We start from the raw sequence: 25,257 nt of genomic DNA, 5'->3' as shown, positions 1-25,257 counted from the left end.
ATACCACAGCCTTTTCCTTGTTTCACTTCCTTGGGTTTTTGACAGATGACACACCTTCACATGTCCAGCTTCTTCAGATTTGTTAAAGACACATGGCGCACTCTCCTGAGATATAACTAGTGTTCATTTGAAGACTTGGTAGATTCAGCTAAAGAAATTGACTACATAGGTGTTTGCGTGCATAAAAAAACAAAAACACACAAACACATTAGCTGATGTCCAATAAAATACTTCCAGAAAGACAACAGAACTACTGCTCAAGATCTCTTCAAAATTACAAGATAGTCTGGCTGCTTGGAAGCGAAACATAAAGAAAATGAGGGGTCACATCACTGGAAACTCATAGAATCAAAGAATCAAATTAAACATGTGGTTTAACATCAATTGAAAGGTAATCTGCCTCACCCTGGTGGGACAGTGTGGTGAGAAAATTAAAAGGTTACAGTCTGAAACCTGCTGTGTCACGGGACTCTTAGATGTATCACGTATCAATAAAAATATGAAACATCCAAACCATAGCTACATCTAAGGACTAAATTTCTGCTTATGAGCAAAGAGGTCACAGTGTGTTTAGAGAGAGACAGAGAGAGAGAGAGAGAGAGAGAGAATCTTTATTCTTAATAAAGATTTGTTTTAATGATCTGATTTGTACACATCAGCATCACAATATAAGGAAATTGTGTTTTTTTTTTAACTTATAATTTGATTATTTGTTAAATATTTAATCACATATTACTTCTGAGGACTATATTACACCCAGCCAGGACTCTAAATTTCAAAGCGAAACTTTAAATCAGGATACTTCATCTTCTTCTTGTAGTCTTCATCAAACTGCTCATTCTGGGCCACAGTGAAGTGGTTCTTCCAGTCACCAACTTTCCCTGGAGAAGGCAAAACATTTAGAATATTTGATTAAACTAATGATAAATGGAGCACACACTGATATAGATATAAAGGAAAAAAAATGCAGTTGTACCTTTTCTCATGAAAGGAGAAACCTCTTGGTTCATCACTGGAACTGTGGAATAGTTGGTCATCTTGTTTTGCTTCATGCTGTCAAACGCCACACTGGTTATGACTCTTTCCTTCTCTTCAGCTGAAGCAGAAATACCAAGGAAGGAACACAGTCGGTCTATTTCCTGTCCACAGTCCTGTTCACAAAAATATTGAAAATATTTCTTACTCTTAAAGGAACCCCAACAATTGTTTTTGTCCTTCGGGTCTATAGTTCTATATTCATCACTGTGGATTTGGTGTTTAAGAAAAAAAAGAATAAATCTGTTATTTATAGAGAGTCATTCTGAATTAAAAGAAGTCATTGGTGTCTTTGTGGAAAAGATATTTACTTGCATCCTCTTCAGGGAGTAACATGAGAAGACTGATACAGTGATGGCCCAAATATACACTTCTTTTCTACTGCTTTAATAAGTTTGATTCATGCTACTACTTGTACAGGAAATACTGTTACATCTTTTGTGTGCATTTCCACTTAACAAAAAGCTCTTATTTTCTGTCATTCACACTAATGGAAGAAACACAGCCTCAAACTTCAGACACAACTAAAAAAGTTTCTTTGAAGCAGTGCATGAGTGCAGTGATGGATGCATGCTTATTCAAATAGCTTTTTAAACCAAAGAGTACTACAATAACAGCACCTTGAGGCAACTGTAGTTGTGATTTTGTGCTGTATAAATAAAATTGAATTGAAATTAAAGTGGATGCAGCTGATCTTTCAGAGTCTGTTGTAGCTCCTTGTTCTATTTTTTGACTTTTGTCGTCTAAAGATAATTTTTCTCATGTAACATCAACAAATGGATCATGCGGTTTTATTTAAAAGCACTCAGTGACAAATTTGTGACACGCACAAAGTGTGCCAACTAGTTTCCTGCTTCTGTTATCATCTAACTCCTTCCAGGAACAGAGTTCAGCGTGTCTCCGCTTGGCGTCTTTACAGATAGCACCTGTTGTGTTTTGTTTGTTCAAACCACTACATTTATAACTAGAAACATTATTGAAGGCTTTTAAACATAGCCTCTAAGAGATATGAACAATTAAAACATGTAAATGGAAAAAGTCAAGACAATTTTAAACATGAAGAACAAATGTTACACATGTTAGCCCAACTCACCGCACCTCAATCAAATCTTCATAGAACATGTAGTGAAGATTTGAATAACTTTGCTTCTTCTCCCACCAGCTGTTCACATGGTCATACCATGAGCCGAAAACCCCTGAGGCCACAGATCAATATACAAAGTAATATTAGTAAGTATACAGACAGGAAATTAGATCGCATTGTGATTCTTTTACATTAAAACTAAACTGAACTCACTCTTTCCTTTCATGAAATCCTGCAGAAAGGTGCTCCATTCTCCTGCTTCTGGCTGAGCATTGTTCATCCGATTAAAGTGGTAAAAGGACACTGCATTGTCCTTTGGATTGCGGGCCACATATACTATCTACAGAAAGAGACAACACAATAATCTCAGGGTTTCATGAATTGCAAATTTCAATGGCTTACAGGAAAGCAAGCAGCTGTTTGGGGCCCCAAAATCAGTGGGAGCACTCACAGGGGTGACAAACTTTAAACTAAAGCAGTGACAATTCAGCAGAGAGAGTAAGATCGACCTGACCTCCCTAACATTCCCCCACCTCGCTCCATTCATTCCTACTACTGCTTGAATCATTAAATTTGACAAAACCTAATGACAACAATCGAAGCTATTCATATAAAATGAAATATCAATAAAATACAATCCAAAATAACTATATGATGCTAACTTAGCCTCAACTATGGGGGAGAGTCCCGGCAGCATCACATCATTTGTTTATTTTTTTTGCTTTCTCTGACACTAAAAACCAGTTTTCTTCACTGGCAGAGTAACCTGGTGTTTCCAGCTCTTCTGGCTATGATGTGACTTAGCTGAGTGTGCAACTCTTTTATTGGTGTCACATTATTTATAACATAATTTATAAAATAACAGTGATGAATGCTTAGTTGGAAGGGCATCCTGAGACTTTTTGCATAAATTTCCACTGCTGGCTGTGGGTGTTTGTGCATAGCTTTTACCCTGCTGCCCTGCTCCCAGAACGACTTGGGCATAAACTGGACTGGTAGATGACTCTTAATGAGACGAGGAGTGGTGGGAAGTTTGTCCGCCATTTCTGCACCTGAGTGATAAGAAGGATTAGTTTGCAATTGATAACATGCAACATTAGACTTATTTAGATACCACAGAACAATAAAACCGATTGCCTAAAAAATTCTAAGGTGTTTCTGAGATATTCTGATTCACCTAACACATTTACACACTAATAAAACTGCTACCTTTTAGGACCTTTTACATTTTGTAGCTTCCTTTTCAGCATTTGGCAGAGAAAGATGCATGCAAACAAACAGAATGAGGTTAACCCTGTTTTCAGCACAGTTTCTAAAAACTGGTGACTTGCAATAATCCTCTGAATGAACTGAGTATACATACATAAACTTGGTACCTAGCGCTTTTTATTCTGGTGTATTTTAAATTCAGAGTGGCAACATAGTTCAACCTATAAGCATAGGAGGTACGCAGAGCTCCAGGAAGGGCACCCATTCATGAATAGGGAGGGATGTCTGACGGTCTGGACCCATGTGCCCAAAATACAGAAGATCTAGCATGTAAGAGACCCACGTGGTTCCTGCAATTGAAATGAATACATTTTGTTAAGCTGTAAACCTATCAACTCAGACACCAACAGGAAATTGTTTATGAAACAAAAAGTATTATGATTACATAAGCTCCACATGATTACATAACACATCAGTACCTGCTTTAGGGTAAGTAGCAATGACAATATCATCTGGTCTTGCTTTGAAGTTCTGTATGTTATCCCAGTTGTCAGTGAACATCTTGGTCATGGAGACTCCATGGAAGTCATATAGTTTTGGCCGAGGTGGCATCTCCATCTGTGGAAATTACTTGCCTTTAAAATCCTATATGGGTCACATTTTTTTATACATTTTTCCTGCCTACATGTTGTTGCCCAAGTTCATTTCTCCCATTTTTAATTTACTCCATGACATCATATGTCCTGAAATGTACAAAAGAATCTATTATTACTAATTAAATCTTAGATGGGACTTGAAAACATGTTTGAAACATGTTTAAAACATGTTTATGTGTGTGTGTGTGTGTGTGTGTGTGTGTGTGTGTGTGTGTGTGTGTGTGTGTGTGTGTGTGTGTGTGTGTGTGTAAATAAAAATACAGCATGTTTATTGTTGGCAGCCAGTGATTATGAAGCTTGGATGGTCGCTTACATGTATAAACGGAATCTCAGCAGTGACTCAGGCACTTAGTGAATGAGCTTAACATTTTCTTTGTAAAAGCTGAACTAACTTTAGCAGCATGTTAGAAAAATATATTTGTTTTCATTTACTGATATGTCAAATAAAAAGTTTTGCACATTTTAAAACGTGCACAGCTGACAGCTTGGTGTATTTGTTCATAAATATTACTTAAAGGACTCCACACTCACCCTGATGATTAGTATTACACTTGGGCTGGATCCGGATCTCCCAGAAGTCTGCTTGTTGCGTAACACTCGCTGTAGCACACACGCTGCACAGCGTCCTGAAATCTGCGAAGAATTACGCAGACTGTTGTACCCTTACATTCATACTGAGTCTGACAGTTCAAATATGAACACATGCACCAGTGATATAAAGTCACATGATTGGGGTTAAATAAGTTCATCCAAACTTGCCAGTAAAAATATCAAACAGGAAAAACAAGAAGTTTGATTGTTTTGTTGTGCTATGTATCCTGATACTGGTTTTCTGCCATGTTCTCGGCTCGCTGGTTTTTCTCAATCGCTGATTGGCTATAAATGTTAACCAAATTTTGTATAAGGCTTGAAAAAGCAGAACAAGAGCTCTCTCTTTCCCTCCCCCCTCGCTCTCTCTCATCTCCATCAGCACCAGCGTTAATTTGCAGCTGCTGTTGCAGTGCTGGTTATTGTTACTTGGATCCAGATATCTTGTTTATGGTTTTGGTTCTTTTTGTTTAGTTTTGCTAATAGTAGTTTGGGGATTAATATAGAATCCCGATCGCCAAGTGTCTGGTTGGTTGATGATCTTTCCCTTTTGTTTGTTTATGCCCCAGCTTCCCATCTCGGTCTTTTTATGTAATTATTTTTCTACTATTAAATATTTGTTGAACTATAAAAGCGCGCTGGCATTTCATATGTTAGGTCCCTCTGAGCCATGGCTTCAGGGATCATAACATGTTGCACGAAAGATAAAATACAATAATGACTGGGATAAAATGTAAATATATATATATATCACCAATCAACACAGCCACGAGGGGGCCACAAGCCAGAGTACTCCCAGTGCCGGTGTTCCCCGTCATAAATTGTACCCCCATCTTCGGTCGGGAAGGGCATCCGGCGTAAACCTTTGCCAAATCAAACATGATGATCATCAATTATGAGATTTCCATACCGGATCGGTCGGGGCCCAGGTTAACGACGACCACTTCCAGTGGTGTTGGTTACCAGGGTGCCGGCGGAAGCTATGTTACTATTGACCGAAGACAAAGGAAGAGCAGAGGGGGAAGGCGTGTTCAGAGGCAGCGAGAGAAAGAGAGGCAGGAATGCGGAGATGAAAGTAGGGACTTTAAATGTTGGGACTATAACTGGTTAAGGAAGAGAGCTGGATGATGTGATGGAGAGAAGGAAGGTAGATACTGTGTGCACAGGAGACCAGATGGAATCAAGGCGAGGAGCACTGGAGGTGGATTCAAGCCGCTCTACCATGGTGTAGATAGGAAGAGAAATGGAGTAGGAGTAATGTTGAAGGAAGAGTACATGAATAGTGTTGCAGAGGAGAAGAAGAAAGTGTCAGACAGGATCATAAGTTTGAAGCTGGAAATTGAAGGCATGATGTTGAATGTTGTCAATGTGTATGCCTCACAGGCTGGATGATAGAAGAGAAAGAGGAATTCTGGAGTAAGCTGGATGACTAAGCTTGATAACTGGAGCAGACGTCAATGGATATGTAAGTGAAGGGAGCAGGGGTAAAGAGAATGACAGATGGTGGTGGATATTGTGAAAAGGAAGGAAATGGCTATGGTAAACACATATTTCAGGAAGAGGGAGGGACACAGGATGACATATAAGAGTGGCCACAGACTATATCGTAAGCAGAAGGCGAAATCTGAAAGAGAAAGCTGTCTGCAAGGTGGTGACAAGGATAATGTAGCTAGGCAGTACTGGATATGGAAATTAAGATAAGGAAGCAAGTGAAGGTCAGAGGCAAGGATGTTGAAGAAGAAGGAATGTTGTGCAGAGTTCAGGGAGGAGTTGAGACAGGCTCTGGGTAGTAGAGAAGAGTTATCACATAACTGGGAAAGTACAGCTGAAGTTTTAAGGACAGAAGAAAGAAGGCAAGGACACTTGGTGGAGGAATGAAGACGTTCAGGAAAGTATTCAAAGGTAGAGTTTAATGAAGCAAAAATGGGATAAGTATAGAAATGAAGAAAGTAGTCAGGAGTACTGGGAGGCTGAGTGTATGGTTAAGGTGAAAAAAAGGGGAGAGAGGTGACAAAGGAAAAGAAAGAGGCCTGTAGCGAGCTGTAAGTGAGACTGGACAGGCAAAGAGATTGAACTGGAAAGGATGTGCAGCGGGTTAGGTTGATTAAGGATAGAGATGGAAATGTGCTACTGAGTTAAGCTAGTGTGCTGAGAAGATGGAAGGAGGATTTTGAGGAGCTTCCAAAGGATAAGTCAGGAGGAAGTGAGGGCAGCCCTAAAAAGAATGAAAAGTGGAAAGGCCGGTGGTCCAGATGACATACCTGTGGAGGTGTGGAGAAGTCTCGGACTTTTTAATCAGATTGTTTAACAAATATCTTGGAGAATGAGAGTCGCTTGAGGAATGGAGCAGAAGTGTACTGTACCACTTTTAAAGCACAAGGGTGATGTGCAGAGCTGTAGTAACTACAGAGAGATAAAGTTAATGAGTCATAGCATTAAGATATGTGAAATAACTGTGAATCTAAGTCAAGAACAGAGGAGATGATCAATGAGCAGCTATATGGCTTCTTGCTGAGACAGCACTGCAGATGTTTCTCTTGAAGGTGTTGATAGAGAAGTGTAGAAAAACATGCAGAAGGACTTTCACTGTGTCTTTATGGATCTGGAGACAGCATTTAATATGGTGCCAAGAGAGGAATTGTGGTACTGCATGAGAAAGTCAGGAGTGACAGAGAAGTATGTGACATTTATGAAGACATTGAGATAGTAGTGAGCAGTGGAGCTGGAGTGACAGTTAGGATTAAGGCAGGGGTGGGATTACACCCCACTCAGGGATCAGCTCTCAGTCCCTTCTTGTTTGTAGTGGTCATGGGACTGAAAGCTGAACTGCTGACAGATGAGGTTAGATGTGAGTCTTCATGGACTATGATATGATCTGTAGGGAGAATAGGGAGGAGGTAGAAGAGAGCCTGGGGAAGGTGGAGATATGCTCTGGAGAGAAGAGGAAATATAGTCAACAGAAGCAACCAGTAGAATACTGTGAATGAGAGGGAGACACATGGGCAAGTTTAAATACATGGGGTCAATCATCCAAGGGAAAGGATGGTATAAAGAGAGATGAAGAGTTTCACAGGTGATTTGTGACAGAAGGATAACAATAAGACTATGATGTATAGTTTGATGTTAGTGGCATTACAGAAAGAAGACTGGAGGCTGTGGTTGGTTAGAGAGTAAAAGCTGAGATTCTTTGGATATGTGCAGAGGAGGGATAGTGGACATGTTGGGCAGAGGATGTTGAATGTGAACTGGGCAGGGCAGGATGAAAAGAGGAAGACCACAGAGAAGATTCATGGATGTTGAGAAGGAGGACATTGCTACAGTTCTACTTCGTAGAAAGACAAAGCTTCGTCATAAGTTCACCGTATGTCTCAAGAGAAAGTTAAGCTCAATGGTTAAAGTTTAATTTCAGTCACAATCATTGTTTATGGTCCTGATTTATATCTATGAGCATAACATCGTGGATACATGGCCTCCACTAAGTCTTTATGTTATATAGTTGTATAGTTATGTTGATAAAATTAAAAATGTATTTCTTGACACAAATATCACATCAGAGCTCCATCATGCCCATCCATATTTCATAAAGACACAGTCTGTGTATTTCTTGTTCAGATCCCTGTTCATATTAAAGAGTTTCATCATCAAAAGGTTGTGGCACAAGTAGAAGAGACATACTGGCGATTTTTTAAAATTCTTTATTATTCTGGTTAAACCTCAGTGTCAATGAATTGTTTTTCATTTTTTGTTATTTATATGCATCTGCATCACAGTGGAAGAAAATGACATAAATCAAGGATAACATTTGATTTTTCTTAACTTACATCAGATCAGAACTCCATCATGCCCAGCTGGGGCTTTAAATTTCAAATCTAAACTTTAAATCAGGATTCTTCATCTTCTTCTTGTAGTCTTCATCAAACTGCTCATTCTGAGCCACAGTGAAGTGGTTCTTCCAGTCACCAACTTTCCCTGAAGAAGGAGAACATTCAGAGTATTTGAATAACCTAATGATAAATGGAGCACACACTGATATAGATATAGAGAAAAAAAATGTTGCCCAGCAGGAAGTTGTACCTTTTCTCATGAAAGGAGACACCTCTTGGTTCATCACAGGAACTGTGGAATAGTTGGTCATCTTGTTTTGTTTCATGCTGTCAAACGCCACACTGGCTCTGACTCTTTCCTTCTCTTCAGGTGATGGAGACAAACCAAGGAAGGAACACAGTCGGTCTATTTCTTGCTCAGAGTCCTGTTCACATTAAAATTAGATATGATTTTTTTCTACCCTTTTGTGTTTCCTAAATTTCAGAACCTTTAGATTAACATGCAATAAATTAATTTACTTTATCTGTGGTTTAGTAATGTTGATAATAGATAAATACTCACTTGTAGCACATTCATAAATGTTTAAACTTTTGGTAATAAGTCTACAAGGTTTACAACAAATCATTGATCCAATACAGTCCACACAGACGGTTAGCATCTCAGGCTAAAAACTGATATGTTGCCAGGAACACAAGAGGAAAAATTTTGCTGGCTGACTGGCCAGGTCCCACATTTTAGTGTGCATATGTGTATGCTGAGTGGGGATTTCCCCTTCACATAGCAGAGATGTTTGCTGGATGAGGATTTGGTGGAAAATAGTGTGTTCTCTATTTGTTACTTATGCATCAAAAATGATTAAATTAACAAAATATATTGGACATGGTTTAGAGAAATTTTTGCAATCAGTGAATTTCAGAGATACCAAACATTATAAAGTCTGTTCACGAGTCATAGCTTTTTTTCTTTGTACACCCGTCTGCAGCTCTGGCTGGCTTTTCTTGCACTGTGGAATTAAACTGCACACCAGCCAGTACTCGAAGAACGAATAAAATACAACCTGGTTTAAGAAATATTACCATGTATCATCATAAAAATGTAGTAATTGGATTAGAATATTGATGCATGTCATTTTTAGACAGTATTTCTGAGTTGAACTGAGAGTTTGGTTTGGCATTTTAAGCATCTTCTAAAAGTTGTGTGATGATTAAACAAAGTGTTAGAGCTCAGTTGGAAATGGCACACATGTTAGCCCACCTCACCTCAATCAAATCTTCATAGAACATGTAGTGGAGATTTGAATAACTTTGCTTCTTCTCCCACCAGCCGTTCACATGGTTATACCAGGATCCAAAAACCCCTGAAGCCACAGAACAATACACAAAGGAATGTTTGTACAGGAAATGAAATAGTGTGGTCTCTTTGCTGTAAAACTACACTGAACTCACTCTTTCCCTCCATGAAACCCTGCAGATAGCTGCTCCAGTCTCCTGGTTCTGGCTGGATAAGGTTCATGCAGTCAAAGTGGAAATAGGACACTGCATTGTCCTTTGCATTGCGGGCCACATAGACCACCTACAGAAAAAGATAAAACTAATTTATGGTCTGGGAGTTTCATAAATCCCGTGGCTATGGGTGTATGTGCAAGACCTTGCAGCGCTGCTCCCAGAAGGACTTTGGTACAAACTGGACTGGTAGATGAGTTTTAATGAGACGAGGAGTGGTGGGAAGTTTGTCTGCCAAGTCTGCACCTGAATTATCAGGAGGATTAGATACCACAGGTTAATATAGCTAAACATTGTAAATGTCTGATGTATTTTAAAGTGACAGTGGACACGCGATTCAACCTGAAGGTAGAGAAGGTACGCAGATCTCCAGGAACGGAACTCTGTCATGAACAGGGATGGATGTCTGACGGTCTGGACTCATGTTCCCAAAATACAGAAGATCTAGGATGTAAGAGACCCATGTTGTTCCTGAAGTTGAAATGGACAAAATGTTTTATGTTTAGCTGTAAACATACAGTGGCTTCCAAAATATTCAGTCCCCTTGAACGTTTCCACATTTTGTCACATTACAGCCACAAACATGAATCAATTTTATTGGAATTCCACGTGAAAGACCAACACAAAGTGGTGTACACGTGAGAAGTGGAACGAAAATCATGCATGATTCCAAATATTTTTTACAGATAAATAACTGAAAAGTGGGGTGTGCGTACTCGTACATCAATGCAAAATTGTTTATGAACACACACACAATAAAATACTATGATTACATAAGCTCCATACTCTTATATACAGATCAGTACCTGCTTTAGGGTAAGTTGCGATAAGAATATCATCCGGTCTTGCTTTGAAGTTCTGTACATTGTCCCAATTGTCAGTGAAGACGTTGGTCATGGAGACTCCATTGAAGTCAAACAGTTGTGGGCGAGGTGGCAGCTCCATCTGTGAGAATGATTTGCCCTTAAAATCAAAGTGTATGTCGTGTTTTCTCCAGTCCTTACTTGTGCAACAACATAAAGCTATGCTTAAAACATGTTTAACAACTGTGTAGGCTGACTTCTCCCCCCACAGATCAGAAGTGATATTTTTAACTTCCATCGGTCTAGAAAACATGATGCTTTTTTGTTCCATAAGAGAGGCACTGGAAGTTAAAAAAAAAAAGGTCCTTGGGAACTGTCCTCATTTAAAAAAAACTGTTTGTGGGTCTTGGCTTGAAATAACAGATTATCTGCAAAAGTAAATCCTTAAATCTGTATTATTTTTAACGACCAGCAGAGGGAGGTTTTTGGCAGAAAGTGGCACGATAGCACAGAAGTGTAAAAGAAAATCACTCTAATCATAATGTATGCCTTCATTTAACACTTTATGTTATAAATATAATAAAAAGTTAAACAGTATATGCTTCATGCTGTGGACTATTGACTGATTATCGTCATGCAGTGGCAGATGTAGCTCTAGCTTGTGACCTCAGGTTTTAAACATCAGAGGTGATGAACAAAATGCTAAACTGGAATTTTCATGTTAAAGGCACCTCTGATATACATTTAATGGCAGTGACTCAGTTTAAAGATCAGTTTAAGGATCAGAATCACATCCAGTTTCTCGTTTTAATAACAGATCTGATAATCTGATAAAGTGTAAATCCCCGTGTTAGAGTTTGCTAATCTAAGATTCTGGAGCTGCTGTCTCTGCTTGATCCTGCACCACTAATCAGCTCTACAGTAATTATACCTGTAAGTTCACCAACACCACCTTTGCCACTTTAACCTTTGTGACTGCAGTGTTACTGCTTTTTAGTTTTTATGTTTTTACTAGGACTGCTCCTGCTTGAGTCTGCCTCAGCCATCTGTTGGTTTACTGACGTGGTTTTGTGTTGCTTTAAACTAACTTAACATTATTTTGAAATTGTGAATATTGGGCATATTGACATGATGCAAGATGGTATAACGAGTCATCAGTAAAATTAAACTAGTAATTGCAATAAAAAAATCAGTAGTTAATGTAATAATAATTATTAATTGGCTGATGATTTGGGGGTTAAAAGAGATTTATAAAAATAATAAATAAATAATAAATAACAGCTTGCCATACAACCAGAGGTCAAAATACACACTGCAGCATTGGTAAAACTGAGAAACACAAGAATTACAACATTTTCCTTTCACCTGTGTTCACCAACCACACTAAGCAAGACACATGGTGAAATTTAAAGAATAACTTAATTACTATTTCTGTACTCCATTTCGGTCTGGATCTTCCAGAAGAAAGAAATCTGTTTGTTGCACAACGTTCACTTTAACACACTGCACAACTTCCTTAGATGTGTGTCTGTGAGTATTACTGTTCAAACATGAACACAATAGTATACAGGGAGATCAGACCAAAGAAAAAAGCAACCAAACCTGTATAAGTGCACAGGTCTTATGAAAGGCGACACACTCTGGTTCATTGTTTGGAAGGTGGAGTAGTCGGTCATTTTGTTTTGATTTATATTGTCAAAGGTCACACCGGCTCTGGCTGTTTTCTTTTTCTTCAGCTTATGGAGACAAACCAAGGAAGGAACACAGTCGGCCTATTCTTTGGCCAAAGTCCCGTTTACATTGAAAAGTTTCAGCATCAGCCTTGTTTTGAAGAAGTGCAACAGAGGTTTTCATTATATTTTAAAAGGCTGTATGTAATTATTCTGAACATCCCAACATAACAATAAGAAGATGAGAAGATTGAGAGTGCTAGCCAAAATAAAGTGTAAACTCTTTTCGACTTCTTTTGCTTGATTCATACCAGGTCTGTGTGTTGTGTCTGTATTTACAACTCTATTTACCATATACCTTTTTATTCTTTATTTGTTGCTAAATGGTTATGTAGTATTTAGTTGTTGTTTTTTAATAGTGAAGTTAAGGGCAGATGTGAAGATGAATGGTTATTTGTCTCCCCGTGTCACTCTCAATGATGACTATTATCTGTGTGTGCAAGTGCAAAAACAGCTAAACGAATGTCAGTTGAGTTATGGTTAATTCTGATGATCCATACATATATTTGTATTTATTTGTTGGGACATGCACACATCTGTTCAATGCTCCATCGTGCCTAGCTGAGCCTTTTAATGCCAAACCCAGTAGTATAAATTCAGATAAACCAGGTTAAATCGGTTAATTCAATGCTATCAGTAAAAATCACAAACAGTTTTGGTTATTTTGTTGCACAAAACATTAAACACACTACTGAACAGCATGCTATCCAAGGATAATAATAATAACAGACATTTTTGCATCTCTTTGAATACAATCAAAATGGGAGCATATCAAATAAGAAAATCAAATCAATTTAAGTTAATACGTTATTTGGCACCATGGTGGTGTGTTGGTTAGCACTGTTGCTTCACCCTATGATAGCTGAGATAGGCTCGACAACCCTGAACTGGATAAGCGGAAAAGCTTTGTAATATAGGAATACTAATACTACAATAGGGATACTAATTAATCTGTCTCAACACTTTGTTTATCCTCAACTAGTTAACTTCAGAGCTTCATCACGCTCAGCCAGGGCTCTAAATTTTACAGCGAAACTTTAGATCAGGATTCTTCATCTTCTTCTTGTAGTCTTCATCAAACTGCTCATTCTGAGCCACAGTGAAGTGGTTCTTCCAGTCACCAACTTTCCCTGGAGAAAGAGAACATTATTTGATCAATCCCACAGTCATACTTGTCCTGTACGGTGGGTGAGAGTGCGTGAGTAAATGGTCTGTGTGTGTGTGTGTGTGTGTGTGTGTGTGTGTGTGTGTGTGTGTGTGTGTGTGGCTGGGGCTGGCACCACAGTTCATCCAGATCACAGTTCTGATCACAAAAGCTGCCAGACGGGACAGGGTGTAAAAAAAAGTGTATTTGATCAGCACTACTGGACTGATCAAATACTGAGAAACAAATGTTGCCCAGCAGGCAGTTGTACCTTTTCTCATGAAAGGAGACACCTCTTGGTTCATCACAGGAACTGTGGAATAGTTGGTCATCTTGTTTTGTTTCATGCTGTCAAACGTCACACTGGCTCTGACTCTTTCCTTCTCTTCAACTGAAGGAGACAAACCAAGGAAGGAACACAGTCGGTCTATTTCTTTTTCATAGTCCTGTTAACATTAATATTGAAAATATGAATACGTTTAGAAGGGACAGTTCACTCCAACATGAAATGTATGTTTTTTTCTTCTTCTGCTCTCTAGTGCTATTTATTCATAGCACTAAGGAAAACATAAATTGACATGTGAAAACACATTTTAGTTGTCTGTGTCTTTGTTCATTCTCTGTGAATTTTCAATTTAAAGATGTCAGACCATTCTTTGTATTTTATTTATTATTATTAAACCTCGTATCTGAGGTTTTCTTTTTTTGCAGTTTATGCATCAGAAACAATTCAGCGAACTACAGTTTTCAGACATAACCCAATCTTTGCCAAATCAAATATGCAGATTTTCAAAATTAAGATTTCCATACCAAACAGGTCAGGGGCTGGGTTAACAATAAACGCCTATCGATTGGTTAGGCGGGCGGTTAAGGATAGAGACAGAAATGTATTAACAAGAGGAGAATATGCTGAGTTAATGAATGAAGAGAAGAGAGGAAGGAGATTGGATTGAGGACTTATAGTGAATCAGGACATGCAGAAGAAGTAGTGCATCTATGAAGTGGATGAAGAGTGGAAAGGCAGATGGTCCAGATGACATACCTGTGGCGGTATGGAGATGTCAACGAGAGAGAGGAGTGGACTTTTTAATGAAATTGTTTAACATCTTGGAGAGTGAGAGTTGCCTGAGAAATGGAGAAGATGTGTTTTCAAGAACAAGGGGGATATACAGAGCTGTGGTAACTACAGAGGGATAAAGTTAATGATCCATAGCATGAACATATGGGAAAGAGTGACTGAAGCTAGATTAAGAAGAGAGGACACGATCAACGAGCAGCAGTGAGAGCAGCAGACAGAGCACTACAGATGTAATGTTTGCTTGGAGATTGTTAATGTAGAAGTGTAGAGAAGGTCAAAAGTAGTTGCTCTCTATCTTTATGGATGTGGAGAAGGCATATGTGGGTGTCAAGAGAGGAACTGTGGTACTCTATGAGGAATTCAGGGGAGGCACAGTAGTTTTTGTGGTGGTGCACAACATTTATGAGGACAGTAAGTCGGTCAGTAGGTATGACTGACCGACAAATAGGTTCAAGATGCAAATTATTTCAGGGACTGACTTTGTGTCACTTTTTGTTTGCAATGGATGGACAGGCTGACACAGTGGATCATCTCCCCTATCCCTAGCATCCTCCTCTATCATACACACATGTCCTCTTTTACTAAATCCATGAATACTCTTTGTGGTTTTCATATTTTCCTCCTGCCTGGCAGCCTCATGTTTAACATCCTTTGTTATATGATAATTTTAAATATTAAGATCTCTGTCAAAAATGGCACACATGTTAGCCAAATTTACTGTACCTCGATCAAATCTTCATAGAACATGTAGTGAAAATTTGAATGACTTTGCTTCTTCTCCCACCAGCCATTCACATGGTCATACCATGATCCAAAAACCTCTGGAGACACAGAACAACACACAAAGGAATGTTTATACAGGAAATGTGATAATATTTTTTGTCCTTAACTCTAAAAGTAAATTAAACTCACTCTTTCCCGCCATGAAGTCCTGCAGGAAGGTGCTCCAGTCTCCTGGTTCTGGCATGCCACCGTTCATGCGTTCAAAGTGAAAATAGGACACTGCATTGTCTTTTGCATTGCGGGCCACATAGACCACCTACAAAAAGAGGAAACACTGAATTATACTCTGTGGGTTTCATAAATCCCATGTCTCTATGACTACAGGTATGTGTGCACAGCTTTTACCCTGCAGCGCTGCTCCCAGAAGGACTTTGGTACAAACTGGACTGGTAGATGAGTTTTAATGAGACGAGGAGTGGTGGGAAGTTTGTCTGCCAAATCGGTACCTGAGTAAGGTAGAGATAAGAAGGAACCGTTTGCAACAGAACATGCAAAGATAGATTTCTTTATATACCACAGATGAACAAAATTAATTGCCCAAACATTGTGCTTTTGAGGTGCTATGACTAACTTAACAGATTTACACACCAATAAAACTGCCAGAAGCATCACAAAGCTATTGAACAAGGCTGTATTTGTAGCTGTAGCTATTTGTAACCTGATTCAGAAAGTTTTTTGAATATCCTTTTGACTAAACAGTTCTAATGACAAATAAGTACACCAAAGTGAAATTAGGACATGGACCTTTTGGTTCTGGTCTAATACAAATATGGCTAATTGAAGGTGGTCACAAGATTCAACCTGAAGGTAGAAAAGGTACGTAGAGCTCCAGAAAGGGCACTCTGTCATAAAGAGGGATGGATGTTTGACGGTCTGGACCCATGTGCCCAAAATACAGAAGATCTATGATGTAAGAGACCCATGTGGTTCCTGGGTGCGAAACAGATAAATGCATATTGTTTGGTGTGATATCAGCACATGATGATATAAGCCCCATAATCCAAATGAACACAGTCAGATAGCATCCTTATAGTGTCTTTTAGCCAACGCACACTGTAAAGTCTGAAGCCTATAAACTTGCACGTTAACATTACAATGGGAAAACATTATTTAAAAAGCACTAACAATTTTATAACCTAAGTAAGTAAGTAACTAACTAACAAACCTGCTTTAGGGTACGTAGCGATAAGAATATCATCTGGTCTTGCTTTGAAGTTCTGTACGTTGTCCCAGTTGTCAGTGAAAGCGTTGGTCATGGAGACTCCATGGAAGTCAAACAGTTGTGGCCGATGTAGCACCTCCATCTGTAAGAATGACTTGTTTTTTCATGTTTTCCCCATCCTTCTGCTACTTAAGTTAATAAGTTATGTTTTGCAACCTCTGGTTTTTAAAACCAGAGTTGATGACTATGCTGAAACTAGAAGTTTCATTGGGACTCTTTTGGTCACACACTGTTGTAGCTCATCTGTGATTTAAAGTCAAGGAAGAATCCAGGTGCTTGATTTGGTTTCTTCTTTTAATAAGAGATCTGATGAAGGTCTGCATTAATCTATTAATTCAACATTCTGGAGTTGCTGTCTTTGCTTTTTGTTTGGTTGTTGTTTCCAGGTTTAGTGGAGACTATTTGTTCCTGCACCACTAATAAGTCCTACTGAAATTATACCTCTAACTTACCATCATCACCTTTGCCAGTTTAACCTTTGCAACTGTAGTGTTTTCTTTTTTATGAGAGCATTTATGTTTTTACTATTCACTTTCTGATTGCAGTTTGGACCTTGTCTGTCTGGATTCTGCCTGAGCTTTGTGTTGCTCACCTTGTTTTTTTGTTTGTTGTACTAGCTTAATAAAACTCTGAATAATATTAACATTGCTCTGTGAATATCGGTCATGTTAGTCACAAAGAGGTTCATTCAAGTAAGTGCAAAAACAGTCAGCTGACAGTACAATAATGATAAATAATAAGGTGAACATTTTCGGCTTTGCTGTTTTTTACAGAGAGGAGGAGAGACATGAGATGATGTAAGTTAAAGTCAGCTCGTGCACTCCAGCATTGGTAGAATCAGGAAACACCAGAATTACAACATTTCCCCTCCAGCCGTGTTCTCTAACCACACTGAATAAGACACATTTATTTCATTCGTTACATTTTAGTGTTAAAGTATTTAAAACAAGGACATTTTAATGCAAACAAAATATTTTTGTAAAGTAAAAGCACAGAAGATTTATAGTTGGTAACACATGATTACAAGGCTTGCTTACCATCTAGGATCACTCCTACCAACTAACGTAATCTTGAAATTGTGAGGAGGGCACGTGACTCGACGGTTTAATCGTTAATTTCAGCAATGACTCAGACCTAAAGTGAAGGAGTTCAGTATTTGCTCAGTATATTTGGACCAAACTTAAGAAGGATAAAGTTAGAAGTTAGAAAAATAAAATTTTTATTACTGTTCATTAACATGTCAAACAAAAAAGCAAAAATGCAGCACATTTAAAACATATACATCAGACAGCATGGCATGTGTATTCTGTTGAATATTGTTCAAAGTCACGTGTAGGTTTTTTTTTCTGTCTTCCAAACAAAAGACCTTTGTTGTTCACTCGAACACACCGCACTGCTTTCTGAAATGTGTGCATTTATACTGAAACAGTGCTATGAAGTCAGATAAGCCAGGTTCATTCAACTCGACCAAAATAAATAAATCAATAATGAACAGGCTGAAGGCTGGATTGATTGTTTTGCTGTACAAAAGAGTAAACACTGCAATAACCTGCACATAGATGACAGAAGAATAAAAACACAAATCTTTTAATAGAATTAAAACAGCTGTGTTTAATAAAAATGAAATCAAACATACAACAGCAGCCTACTATCTCTACACAGCTGAGAGCTGCTTGCCATAACTGTGTGAATGTAAAAAGTTTTCTGCTTCTTTTTCTTGATTCATACCAGATCTATGATTCTATATAGGCAACCTATGCATTCCCACATTACACTTTATGTGTGGCCAAATTATTAAGTACTGGAACATATTCATTTGAGAAATAAACAAAGTTTAGTTTATTCAGGTAGTGTAGTTTTTAAGTTGAGGATAAATGTTTTTTAAGCTGGGAAATTACACAAAATGAACTCTGGTTCCTGTGTGGATTCTCTCCTGGTACTCCAGCTTCTTCCCACCGTCATGCCCAGCTGGGTCTCTTAATTTCAAACCCAGTAGCATAAAGTCAGACAAACTAACCATTAACAATCAGTTAGTTAAATATGTTCAGTAAAAATGACACAGTTGAACAGAATCAAAGTAGTAGCATATACAAACATTAAACAGCATTATTGGACGGGCAGTTTGTCTCTTTCTAATGGAGAGTTTAAAAAGAACATCAAAACCTTTGATCTTATGTTTGACTTTTATGACCGCCACGGCGTGTAGACAGTCAGGATATTCTATATGACCAACATGTTCCTTCACCCTCCTTTTTCTTAACCTCCTAAGACCCAAACTCTTTCATGGCATGCATTTTTAATTTCTCTTTGCTATTTGGGCCGATTGGGGCCTGATGAATGTAAAAACAAAGAATGACACCCCCCCCCCCCTTTTTTTTTCTGAGAAAAATAAGCTCCACATAAGAGGACATTCATTTTAGATATTGGTATAACAGTGGCAGTATAATGTCCTTGTAAGTGGATATCAGGCCCTTTGTAGAGCAAAATTTAGTATTTTGGTCTCCACAACCCAAAATGTGATGTCCACATATGTGGACGCCAGGTCCTAGGAGGTTAAGCTGATAGATAGCCAACAGCACCACAATGTAAGAGAATTCAGTTGATCAGGCTTAATATTTGATTTATTCTTAACTATTTAATTGCATATCACTTCTCAGCTCTAGCCCACTCTTTGAATTTCACAGCGGAACTTCAAATCAGGATTCTTCATCTTCTTCTTGTAGTCTTCATCAAACTGCTCATTCTGGGCCACAGTGAAGTGGTTCTTCCAGTCACCAACCTTTCCTGGAGAAGGAGAACATTCAAAGTATTTGATTATCCTAATAATAAACTGAACATATATTGGTGCCTATACTGAGAAAAAACTAAAGTTTCCCAGCAGGCAGTTGTACCTTTTCTCATAAAAGGAGAAACCTCGTGGTTCAGCATGTGAACTGTGGTATAGTTGGTCATCTTATTTTGCTTCATGCTGTCAAATGTCACACTGGCTCTAATTCTTTCCTTCTATTCAGCTCATGGAGACAAACCAAGGAAGGAACACAGTCGGTCTAGTTCTCGTCCACAGTCCTGTTCACATAAATGAAAATATGAATGAGTTTAAACGAGATGTTTCATCCCTAAATTTAATTATTTTTTCTTCTTTTGGTCTGTAGTACTGTATGACTATAATACTTTTTCATCATGACAAATTCGGTGTGAGATGCTCTCCTTGGGAGATATTAGGATTCGATAGACTTCCCTTTAAATATGTGACAATTTTGATTTTTTTTTATGCATCTTAAAATTTCAAACCTTCAAGATTAACAAAAAAACAGATTTTATTTATGTGTTTCTTTATTTTTTATGAACTTTCAATTTGAAGATGTCAAATTTGATCTTTTTTTCTTAATTATTAGTAATGATGGCAATAAATAAATGCTCACTTGTAGTTGGTTAATGTTTAAACTTCTGATACTACATCTACAGTGGCTTGCAAAAGTATTCGGCCCCCTTGAACTTTTCCACATTTTGTCACATTACAGCCACAAACATGAATCAATTTTATTGGAATTCCACGTGAAAGACCAATAATAAGTGGTGTACACGTGAGAAGTGGAATGAAAATCATACATGATTCAAAACATTTTTTACAAATAAATAATGAAAAGTGAGGTGTGCGTAATTATTCAGCCCCCTGAGTCAATACTTTGTAGAACCACCTTTTGCTGCAATTACAGCTGCCAGTCTTTTAGGGTATGTCTCTACCAGCTTTGCACATCTAGAGACTGAAATCCTTGCCCATTCTTCTTTGCAAAACTCCTAATGTCGGGTCCAATCCCAGATAAATGGGGAGTGTTGCATCAGGAAGGAAGGTATATATCATAAATCTTTTGCCAAATTAAGCATTCATATCATCAACAGAGATAATATGGATATCTGAGATTTCCATACCAGAGTGGTCAAGCTCTTGTCAAGCTGGGGCAGGATGGATAATTCTTTGTTTTTTGTTGTGTTTTTAACATGTCTTTGAGTTTCACGTGGCGTGGTAGGCTCCACCTTTGGACAGAGCTTTGCTCTCTGGTCAGTCCTTCCTCCACCTTCCTTTCTTCCTCCACTGTATTCGATGGCTGGGTGGGCAGCAGAACACCACTAGGTCGTCTTCACCTCAGTGATGGTAATCAGACTTTCATTGTTAGAATTCTGCACTTAGTTTCCTATGAATCAATATTGTGCTCTCTCTGCTGTAGCCACTTCATTCCTCATCTGGACTCTTATTCTATGTTCTCTCTCTGGGACTTTGAGGATTTCTGTCCTGCCTTCAGTCCCATCAATACCTGTAACCTGTAAAAGGACTTACTGGAGCTGGAACACTCACCTGCTTGCTAGAAGGATCTTGCTGGAAAGGATGTGTAGCAGGTGAGGATGATTAAGTATCTGTATCGAGATGGAATTGTACTAACAAATAAAGAGTGTGTGTGGAAAAGTGGAAGGAGTTCTCCGAGGAGTTGATGAACGAAGAATATGAGAGGTAGCAGACAGATGGAAAACAGGTAGTGAATCAGGAAGTTCAGAGGATTAGTAAGGAGGAAGCAAGAACTGCTATGAAGAGTGGAAATGTGGTTGATGCAGATGACATAACTGTCAGTCGGCACACGTTAGCCAAACTCGGTGCTGTACCTCAATCAAATCTTCATAGAACATGTAGTGAAAATCTGAATAAGTTTGCTTCTTCTCCCACCAGCCGTTCACATGGTCATACCATGATCCATAAACCCCTGCAGACACAGAACAACACACAAAGGAATGTTTATATATATGATGATATTATTTTTCCTTTACACTAAAACTAAACAGAACTCACTCTTTCCCTCCATGAAGTCCTGCAGAAAGGTGCTCCAGTCTCCTGGTTCTGGCAGGGCACTGTTCATGCGGTTAAAGTGGAAATAGGACACTACATTGTCTTTTGCATTGCGGGCCATATAAACCACCTACAGAAAGAGGCAAAATTAAATTATACTCTGTGGATTTCATAAATCCCATGTCTCTATGACTACAGGTTTGCATGATTTTTACCCTGCAGCGCTGCTCCCAGAAGGACTTTGGTACAAACTGGACTGGTAGATGAGTTTTAATGAGACGAGGAGTGGTGGGAAGCTTGTCTGCTAAGTCTTTCCCTAAATGATAAGAAGGAGTAACTTGTAACTGTTAAAATGCAATGATTGACTTTGTTATTATAGCATAGATCAACAATATTAATTACTAAACATTATAATGTGCTGTTTTGATACTGTGATTAACCTAATACATTTACACTCTAACAAAACGTGTCACAGAATGATGTTTGCTGCCATCAGGAAAGAGACTGAAGATCCTCCGGGCTAGAACCAGCAGACTGAGAGACAGCTTGGTCCATCAGACTGTCAGGATGCTGAATTTTCTCCCTGCTCTGTCCCTCTCCACTCTCACACACATAACTACAGACCTGCATCCACCTCTCCCCTCTTAACCCTCCCCACCTCCCAGACTTACAAAACTCTGAACCTCCACCATCGCCCTTTACTGACTCCCCCACCCCACTTGCACACACACTCTTGCCCACAAGCACTCTGACTGTGTTGGAAACTGCTTTGTATTGTATTGTGTCGTACATAAGACTCATTTTAATCTTTATATTGTTTTAGTGTACACTGAGGGCTGTGGGAGCATTGAAACTTCAAATTCCTGTGTATGACCTGTGCATATGGTTTTTGACAAGAAAGCTGACTTTGATGTAAATTTTAGAAATGTAGTGCAAAGTTCATTTGAATTGCTTCATTCAAGTAAGTGCAAAAACAGTCAGCTGCCAGTACGAAAAGGATGACTAATTACGACATGTGCACTGCAGCATTGGTAGAATCTGTAAACACCAAAATTACAACATTTCACCTCCACCACACTGATTCAGACACACAGTAAAATTTACTGAATGTATTTTAAACATAACATGTTTAATTCCTTTACAAATGTTTGTAAAGTAAAAACACAGCAGATTGTTGGTAACGCAAGATTATGAAGCTTACTTGCCTTCTCGGATCACTCCTACCAACTGACATACACTTGAAGTTGTGAGCAAGGGATTTAACCCACAGGGTTAATCATTAATTCCATAACACTGACCTAAAGTGGACGAGTTAAATATTTACTCAGTATAACTCGCCCAAATTTTGGGAGCACAAAGTTTGAAGCTGTCTACAGCTTACCGCACCTTATATCAGTTGCACGGAAGTAGCTGTAAGTAATCTGGGCGCTACAGCTTTAGGCAGCTCCGCACGCTCCCGCGGACGGCAATCACTTTCTTCCCGACGATCACTTTTTGGCCCAACACCTGGAGCAAAACAATCGCAACCCGCAATCGGGTTTCCGGTAACATGGACGATGCGACAGCTCCCCAAAAATGAAGCCAAAACGTCTCTATCGCCCCCTGGTGTCTGGCTGCAGTATAGGTCATAAACCCCGCCTCCTCCATGTTAGCAGATGGGACTGGGGTCAGACTAAAATAAATTAATTCTCCTTAGATATTTTTTTTCCAAAGATTCTTTCTTTTGTTTTCAATAGTTCTCATCACGCTGATTGATGTCCAAGGGGTCTCCTTTCCCATAAGATTGATTCTAACTCCTACCGCGGTGATGTTAAATTGGGGTGAAACGTCATCATAAGAGCTTTGACTGACAGCTGCAGTCACGGAGAGACTTGTGTATCTCTGTCTGGGAATAGCAGATAGAGCGTAGGCTCTGAGAGGAAGGCCAGCGTTTCCGTTACGAAAACACGACCGAGTATTTTAACCTGACAGCCTGAGGTGTTCTTCAGTAAACTGGACTGCCCAACAGAAGGACCCGAGGCCCCGCTGCACTTTTTCGGTAAGTTAAACGTGTTTGTAAGCTAACTACCGTTCTTAGCTAGCTCCTGAGACCTAGCTAGCTAAAATGAGCACTCGACTGTCAGGGTTCGTTTAGCTAATCCGTGCAGGTGAATGAATTTACTAATGAAATCAAGAGAAACGCCCTCATTAATCAGGAACTATGGATTAAAGTACTGTAGTGTACTGCAATACTGAAAAAAATGTAAGAGAAGAACTTCAGATCCTGAGTGTGTGAGGACAGAAGAATTAGCTTTATTTCAATATTGAGGGATAAAATTTATATCTGAGTTTGATGGTTCTGTTGTCTTTGTGATTACAGGAGCTGCCCTCAGATTCAGACCTCAGCCCCATCGAGTGACAGCAGACAGATCATCCAACATGTTCACATGTTAACTGCAAAATGAACTGATGAAAACAGTACAAAGGTTAAAGTACCACATGTGCTGTAGTGAAAGCTGCAGCTGTTTTATTGATAAAGTTAAAGACAAAAACAAACAAACAAAAGGATTAATCACCCCTGTAACTGTGTCACTATATATCAGCATTAACAGGACCTCAGTTTGGTGTTTCACAAAGTTGCTGATCTCAGACCTGCACAGCTTCCGTTTTAAACACTTGATGTACTCAGCTGCATGAAGAGCATATGAGATTTTCTCTAACACAATTAAATAAAACCTGATGAAGGTCAAAGGTCGTCACTTGTATGTTGAACTACAAACTTGTCATCTGGAATTTTTTCAGTTTTTTTTACACATAGTGTGTTATTTACCATAAAGTGATTCAGAGTTATTCATACCAGAGTAACCAGAGAGGATCACATATTTTTAAATATATAACTTTCTACAGGACTGAATATAATTATGTAAAAGTCTGGAGTATCTGAGTATTTATAACATTACACAAACCCAAGGTCTCATCACAGTGCTGATGAAATGCTGGGTTTATCCATCTCCTGGGGCGGGCCTACGGAGGAGTGCTGAAGATTTCCCTGTAAGGGAGCTGCTGGTGAAGATCATGAGTCCTGCTTGATCAATGCCATGAGCTTCAGTCTTCCTGGTGTTTCTTAAATGATGCCTCTTACAGCGGTCAACAGAACTTATGGCACAGGACAGCTGTGATGAAAGAAAGGCAAGAAGTTTCTCCAAACCTCTGGACCCAGGAAACCCAGCTTGGTCCTGATGGTCTCCCTCACTAGTTTCTCTCCAGGGTGAATGTAGCTGTTGATATAATATGGACTCTATTATTAAATGAAAAGAACAAATTAGACTACACTACTGAAACGTTCTGCTGATGTTTTTAAAGTCTCCATGTTACCAGGCTGTAGAGGGCTCTGAAGATTTAAACAGTTTTAGATCCATTACACTCACAGTCTTATGTTAAAATCTCAAAGGACAGCATTATATTTTTGATATTAACAGTAACTCTGGGCCTCTGTAGAGTGTGCAGCTGATCTCATCGCTGTCTAAAAATGGATAAAAAACACCCATAAGTGTTGAAGACTATTAGCAGCAGGTGTGTAGCATTGCTAACTAGCTAGCAACAAGCCTCCAACACAGTGCGTATGCTAGCAGCTAATCTAACTAACAAATTAACAACAGAGTGATTTCAGAACTATAAGATAATAAGTTGTGTGTCTTTTTTATAACAGTGACATGGTTGTAGTTACCTTAATTAAACGAGTCGTCAGTCGCGGTAAACCAGCAAAAAAACCTCCAGCCGCC

The 25,257-nt window shown here is 38.9% G+C and overlaps 3 protein-coding genes, 1 long non-coding RNA gene and 1 pseudogene across 6 annotated transcripts; 1 reads left to right on the top strand and 4 right to left on the bottom strand.

The window, feature by feature from the left end:
* Positions 1–216: 216 nt before the first annotated feature.
* Positions 217–6,061, bottom strand: LOC146494587 (cytosolic sulfotransferase 2-like). Of its 3 annotated transcripts, none has more exons than XM_085146947.1 (9): positions 5,327–6,061; positions 4,516–4,610; positions 3,808–3,946; positions 3,550–3,678; positions 3,071–3,171; positions 2,333–2,459; positions 2,134–2,231; positions 977–1,151; positions 217–881 (listed from the first exon to the last, which is right to left on the bottom strand). In XM_085146947.1, exons 1-9 carry the CDS (start codon positions 5,460–5,462, stop codon positions 769–771), a joined length of 1,113 nt encoding a protein of 370 aa, XP_085003073.1. In that variant the 5' UTR covers positions 5,463–6,061; the 3' UTR covers positions 217–768. The 3 variants fall into 3 exon arrangements, with proteins under 3 accessions (XP_085003073.1, XP_085003071.1, XP_085003072.1); XM_085146945.1 differs by having other exon boundaries at positions 4,516–4,617; positions 5,483–5,821; XM_085146946.1 differs by lacking the exon at positions 3,550–3,678 and having other exon boundaries at positions 4,516–4,617; positions 5,483–5,816.
* Positions 6,062–8,251: 2,190 nt separating this feature from the next.
* LOC146494586 (cytosolic sulfotransferase 3-like) lies at positions 8,252–11,136 on the bottom strand. Its single transcript, XM_085146940.1, has 7 exons — positions 10,706–11,136; positions 10,242–10,370; positions 10,045–10,145; positions 9,843–9,969; positions 9,657–9,754; positions 8,647–8,821; positions 8,252–8,541 (listed from the first exon to the last, which is right to left on the bottom strand). The coding sequence occupies exons 1-7, from the start codon at positions 11,031–11,033 to the stop codon at positions 8,429–8,431; spliced, it is 1,071 nt and encodes a 356-aa protein (XP_085003066.1). The 5' UTR covers positions 11,034–11,136; the 3' UTR covers positions 8,252–8,428.
* A 1,217-nt stretch (positions 11,137–12,353) lies between these two features.
* Positions 12,354–19,120, bottom strand: LOC146494585 (cytosolic sulfotransferase 3-like). The gene is made up of 8 exons (XM_085146942.1): positions 17,697–19,120; positions 16,603–16,741; positions 16,239–16,367; positions 15,783–15,883; positions 15,567–15,693; positions 15,378–15,475; positions 13,848–14,022; positions 12,354–13,562 (listed from the first exon to the last, which is right to left on the bottom strand). Exons 1-8 carry the CDS (start codon positions 17,697–17,699, stop codon positions 13,450–13,452), a joined length of 885 nt encoding a protein of 294 aa, XP_085003068.1. The 5' UTR covers positions 17,700–19,120; the 3' UTR covers positions 12,354–13,449.
* Positions 19,121–19,253: 133 nt separating this feature from the next.
* On the bottom strand, positions 19,254–22,188 carry LOC146494584 (cytosolic sulfotransferase 3-like; annotated as a pseudogene).
* An 821-nt stretch (positions 22,189–23,009) lies between these two features.
* LOC146494583 (uncharacterized) lies at positions 23,010–25,018 on the top strand. The gene is made up of 2 exons (XR_014871668.1): positions 23,010–23,534; positions 23,856–25,018. It is a non-coding gene; the product is annotated as an uncharacterized LOC146494583 (long non-coding RNA).
* Positions 25,019–25,257: the final 239 nt, after the last annotated feature.

Source organism: Neolamprologus multifasciatus, chromosome 20 (assembly GCF_963576455.1).
Source record: "Neolamprologus multifasciatus chromosome 20, fNeoMul1.2, whole genome shotgun sequence".
Taxonomy (NCBI): Eukaryota; Metazoa; Chordata; class Actinopteri; order Cichliformes; family Cichlidae; genus Neolamprologus; species Neolamprologus multifasciatus.
This window is presented reverse-complemented; position numbering and strand designations above follow the sequence as displayed.

Excerpts from the sequence above, each read along its gene's own strand:
- LOC146494585 (XM_085146942.1), bottom strand. Across the intron at positions 15,476-15,566 it reads GGACTTCATGGCGGGAAAGA|AGGTTTTTGGATCATGGTAT; the intron begins GTGAGTTTAATT and ends CTGTGTCTCCAG. Across the intron at positions 13,563-13,847 it reads GTCTCCTTTCATGAGAAAAG|GGAAAGTTGGTGACTGGAAG; the intron begins GTACAACTGCCT and ends CTCTTTCTCCAG.
- LOC146494586 (XM_085146940.1), bottom strand. The coding sequence starts at position 11,033 with ATGGAACAAAAAAGCATCATGTTTTCTAGACCGATGGAAGTTAAAAAT. Across the intron at positions 10,146-10,241 it reads CGTACCTTCTCTACCTTCAG|GTGCAGACTTGGCAGACAAA; the intron begins GTTGAATCGCGT and ends CTGATAATTCAG. Across the intron at positions 8,542-8,646 it reads GTCTCCTTTCATGAGAAAAG|GGAAAGTTGGTGACTGGAAG; the intron begins GTACAACTTCCT and ends CTCCTTCTTCAG.
- LOC146494587 (XM_085146947.1), bottom strand. The coding sequence starts at position 5,462 with ATGATCATCATGTTTGATTTGGCAAAGGTTTACGCCGGATGCCCTTCC. Across the intron at positions 3,172-3,549 it reads CGTACCTCCTATGCTTATAG|GTGCAGAAATGGCGGACAAA; the intron begins GTTGAACTATGT and ends CTTATCACTCAG. Across the intron at positions 2,460-3,070 it reads TCTGGGAGCAGGGCAGCAGG|ATAGTATATGTGGCCCGCAA; the intron begins GTAAAAGCTATG and ends CTCTTTCTGTAG.